Source organism: Otolemur garnettii, unplaced genomic scaffold, assembly GCF_000181295.1.
Source record: "Otolemur garnettii isolate 467f Iridium unplaced genomic scaffold, OtoGar3 scaffold00058, whole genome shotgun sequence".
NCBI classification, from domain to species: Eukaryota; Metazoa; Chordata; class Mammalia; order Primates; family Galagidae; genus Otolemur; species Otolemur garnettii.
The window spans coordinates 9951145-9955415 of record NW_003852453.1 but is presented as its reverse complement, the minus strand read 5'-3'; the positions used below and the strand labels follow the sequence as shown (position 1 = coordinate 9955415).

The 4271-nt window shown below is 52.7% G+C and overlaps 1 protein-coding gene across 2 annotated transcripts in view; it reads right to left on the bottom strand.

The window, feature by feature from the left end:
- The window catches only part of DRC7 (dynein regulatory complex subunit 7), a 30167-nt gene that overhangs the window by 22064 nt on the left and 3832 nt on the right, over positions 1 to 4271 (bottom strand). Inside the window, exons 4-6 of one of the 2 annotated variants that reach the window (XM_003792579.1) lie at positions 3519 to 3644; positions 2424 to 2618; positions 203 to 361 (exon numbers count right to left, since the gene is read on the bottom strand). In XM_003792579.1, coding sequence (XP_003792627.1) covers positions 203 to 361; positions 2424 to 2618; positions 3519 to 3644 — 480 coding nt within the window. The remainder of the gene's footprint in view (positions 1 to 202; positions 362 to 2423; positions 2619 to 3518; positions 3645 to 4271) is intronic. The other variant, XM_012806825.1, reaches the window with a different exon arrangement.

The window sequence follows — 4271 nt, the reverse complement described above, 5'->3', positions numbered from 1 at the left end:
CAGGCCCTCTGGTATGAGGAATATATGATCAGAGGCTGGCTGACCACAGGGGGAGATTCCCACATGGCCAGGCAGAGGTGGAAGATGGCTGTGGGGTGGCTTTGGGGAGTTCATAAACACATCCCTTCTGTGACATGTGCCATCCCATCCCGAGCCATCCCTCCTTGACAGCTGAGCTCAGGGGCTGTGCTGGCAGACCCACCAGGAGCTGCTCCTCCTCCTCCCTCAGCCTCCGCGCCTCCTCGGCTCTCCTCTCCTCCTCCTTCTTCCTCTGCTGCTCTTGCTCAAACTTGCTGCTGAGGTCCCTCGGGGGTTTGATGGTGTACTTCTTAGTCTGCACCTTCTCCTGCTTCTTGACCGGCTGTCACTCACAAGAGAAGGAGGGTCAGTAGCTCTGAAATGCCTCTGCCACACATGCCCCTCTGAGAGGCTAAGACCTGTACAGCTGGTCCCTGGGACTAATGGGTCGCAGCTGCTCCCAGAGCCTGCAGGCTTCTGGCCCTAATTGTGGGGGGAAGTCCTCTCACCTCCCCGGGTCTCAGGCTCATCTGTAAAATGGGGGTGGGATCATAGGAACTTTCTCCCCAGGCTCCTCCTAAGAAGTAAAGACAGGAAAATGCCTAAGGGAGGGGGCAGAGCAGAGGAGGCAAGACTTTCTCCTCTCCGTGCCCTCCTGCCCATCCTGGCTGCCATCTGGGCCTGATCTAGGGGAGGGGTGAGTCGCCAGGAGTTGAATTTTTCAGATCTTGTCATTGGAGGGTTTCGTATGTTGACTAAAGGTAAGAGTTTATTAGGCTGGAAAGGAGAAGCTCTGTGTGTGTGTGTGTGTGTGTGTGTGTGTGTACAAATGTGTGGTGGGTGGCAAGAACTGTCCCCAGGAAAGAACACTGCAGAGGTGGGCTTGTGACAGTTATAAAGGAGAAATAGAGCCTTCTAGGGTTCAGAGTCAAACAGACCTGGACTTCAGTCTGTGGGTCTCCACTTCCCAGCTCAGTGACTCTGGTCAGGTCCCTGTAACTTCCTACTTCACCTCAACATACCCATCTATTAGCTTAGAGGGATACTACCTACAAGCAGGCCATTGTAAGGAACAACTAAGCCAATTGATGTGAAAATGGATTTTATATATATAAAAAGAGACAGAATCTCACTTTCTTGCCCCTGGTAGAGAGCAGTGGCATCATAGCTTATAGCAACCTCAAACTCTTGGGCTCAAGCAATCCTCTTGCCTTAGCCTCCCAAGTAGCTGGGACTACAGGCGCCTAGCTGTACCATACCCAAAACACCCTCCAACTGTTTTTGTAGAAACAAGGTCTTGCTCTTGCTGGTCTCAAACTCATGAGCTCAAGTGATCCACTCACCTCAACCTTCCAGAGTGCTAGGGATTACAGGTGTGAATCACTGCACCCCTCATGAAAGTGGATTGTAAACAGAAATTTCTCTGCATCTCTTATTTATTGATATAATTTCAATTATCAAACTTTTGGCTGAGCTAAGAGGCCCACGTGTGAGTAAAAAGCTTTTGAAGCCAAAAGCTATGCTTTCACTCCTTCTCCTGGGTAGCGGGGCCTGAGCCAGCAAGGCCTCCCTTCTCTTTCCTGCCCTTCTCCCACCAGGGACACCCCTGAACCCCATCCTCCCTGGTGCTTACTCAGGGGTAACACAGGTGTGCCGACACTGCCCCCGCCCCCAGGTCCTCATCCACAGACATCCATAGGGGTCAACACTGATCAAAGAGCCCTGAAATTAATCCAGTTTGCAAAAAGCATTTTCTGTTTGTAGTATGACTATTTTTCAAATGCAAAGAGATATTCCTGTGAGTCAATAATTAAAATTCACTTAAGAGTGTTTCTTATGCTTACAGCAGTCTCTGCTGGTTCTGGAGCTTTTAATCGGCAGATTTAAAAAAACAACCATTACCCATTGAAGGACTGGTGATTTTTTTTCCTTTTCTTTCTTCTTACTTTTTTTCTATTAAGTGGGGGGGCATTTTACCTGAGGTGGGTACTGAGAACCAAATGTCTGCCCACTCATCTGTTATTTCCATATATAAAAATGGTTGGATGGGGTTTTTCCCTCAATTGTGTAGGGTAGATTTTGGAACAGTTTGATTTTAGATACAAGCCATGTGCCGTTCATAAACTATTCCTAGTGGGGAATACAGAAGCTGAAACCGAGGCAGGACAAGCGGGAGGGACAGCCAGTTTGGAGAACTGGGCAGTACGTGTTAAGATGCTGAGGACAGAGAAATCACCAGTGGTTTGGAATACGCACTCTAGGGCAGCTGAAGGGCTGCTTGGTGATAGACTGGGTCCATGGGGCCAGCACAGAAGAGAATGGAGCCCCAGGGAGAAACTACTCTAACCAGGGTACGACAACACCGAGAATGCAAGTCCTTTGGGATGCCCAAGTGGGAAGCTCACCTCCTTGGGCTTCACTGTGAGTGGGCACACCTCCCGCGTCAGGTCCATGTGACACAGGTCCTGTGAGCCATAGCCATTGACACAGTAGGCATCGTAGCCGGAGCCAATGAGCAAGGAGCAGAGCAGCGTGCTGAAGTCGAAGCAGTTGCCCTTCTGGTACTTGAGCACCGTAGTCGAGGAGTACAGGTACTGGGGCTGGCCACCATGGGCTGGTCAGCACAGCTGGCCCCGCTGCCGCCTCCGCCCCACCCACCTGTCACATCCCACCTGTGTGTGTTGGGGCGGGGAGTGGGGCAGGGCAATGTGCAGGCTAGACCACCAGAGGGCGCCTGAGTCTCGTCAGGTCAGGAAGCGGCTAAGAACGGATCACAACCCACAGAGGCTTCACGCAGCCCACGTTTGCCTAGAATTTGAAGGGGCTATGGACTTCCTGATAGGGAAGATCTGGACGGTAGAAGCTTCTGTTCTAATGCCCTCTCATTGGTCCCAGCATTCCCGTTTCCTTCTAGCCCCATCCTTTCTTTCTCCCCTCCATCAAATCCCCACCATTGACTTGTACTTTATTCCCTCTGGCATGTTGCAAGAATAAGAGTTGTGATGGGCCACACGTTAAATACGAAAACACTAGTGAAAGCTGATTAGCAGAAGCAGGTCTGTGCATACGTTTTGTGATATCAGACCCCACAGAGAAGCAAAATGTCCTCACAAAATTAATGTGTCCACCACTTGGGCCGCAGAGTGGACACCCCTAAGTCCTATCCCCGTCTTCCTCGCTCCCTCCCTTCTTGAGTGAGAAGCTGACTGAGATGGTCTCAAGCCAGAATATGGGGCTACAGGCCACGGGCAGCCAGGCCCTCCCCTCTCTCCTTTCTGTACCTCTTAAAGATGTGGATGGAGGTCCTGAAGGCAGAAAAAGGTAAAGGGGTGAAGAGCAGGGGCCCAGAGCCCAAACTTTGTGTGCCCTCAGGCAAGTGACTGTCTATCTCTGGGTCTGTTTCCTCCTGCAGGGTCTCTGAGGAGCTGTGGCCAAACCCTGCCTGGCTTCCTGTCTTGTGCCTAGTGGGCTGAAGGACGAAATCTGTGAGTGGCACTTACCGGCCTGAGGGGGTCAGTCAGGGGCACCATGGTGAGGAAGTCGGAGACAAACTGGGCACAGGTGTCCCAGTTGTAGAGTTCAGGGTAGGGCAAGAGAGTGGGCCGGAGGGTTGTGCTCACAAATTTCTGCAAGGAGAGAGACCGTGTAGGGACCTGTGAAATCTGTGCCTGACAGGGCTTCCACAGTCCACAGGGAGAGCCCGGAGGCCTGAGCAAATGTGGGAGGCCAGGCTTGTGCACCCTGCGGTGGGAGGGCAGGCCCCAGCCAAGCGTGGCACCCAAGTCAGGCATCTGATAGCAATCCTTGGGGTAGTGACAATGACAGGGAGGCCCCCTCACATGACTGGCACCCAGAGATGATAGCACAAGCATATTCTGGATCTGGACTGAAAAAGCCTTGAGCCCTCCTTTCTTCTAACCCTCAGGGCACCAGTGGGGAACCTGCAGCCCAGAGAGGACTATGGAGCTGCCTGACGTGACCCAGCAAGTCAGGGCTGAATGAGGAGATCAGTTCTCCTAGGCTTCCTGGGAGCCCTGTGGTCTCCTCCTGGGAGTGAGGGCCTCCCCAAGGGTGGTCCCCTCCCCAGAGTCTAAAAGGTTCTGGCTGAGGCCAGCTGATGGCAGTCTCCACCCGCAGAGGCTGGCCCCGCCCAGGGAAGGGCAGAGAGATAAGCACAGGGATCAGGGCAGACCTCAGGACCCAAGCACTGGCTTCTTCCTTCCAGCCCTGTGACCCAGAGCATGTTCCTGCAT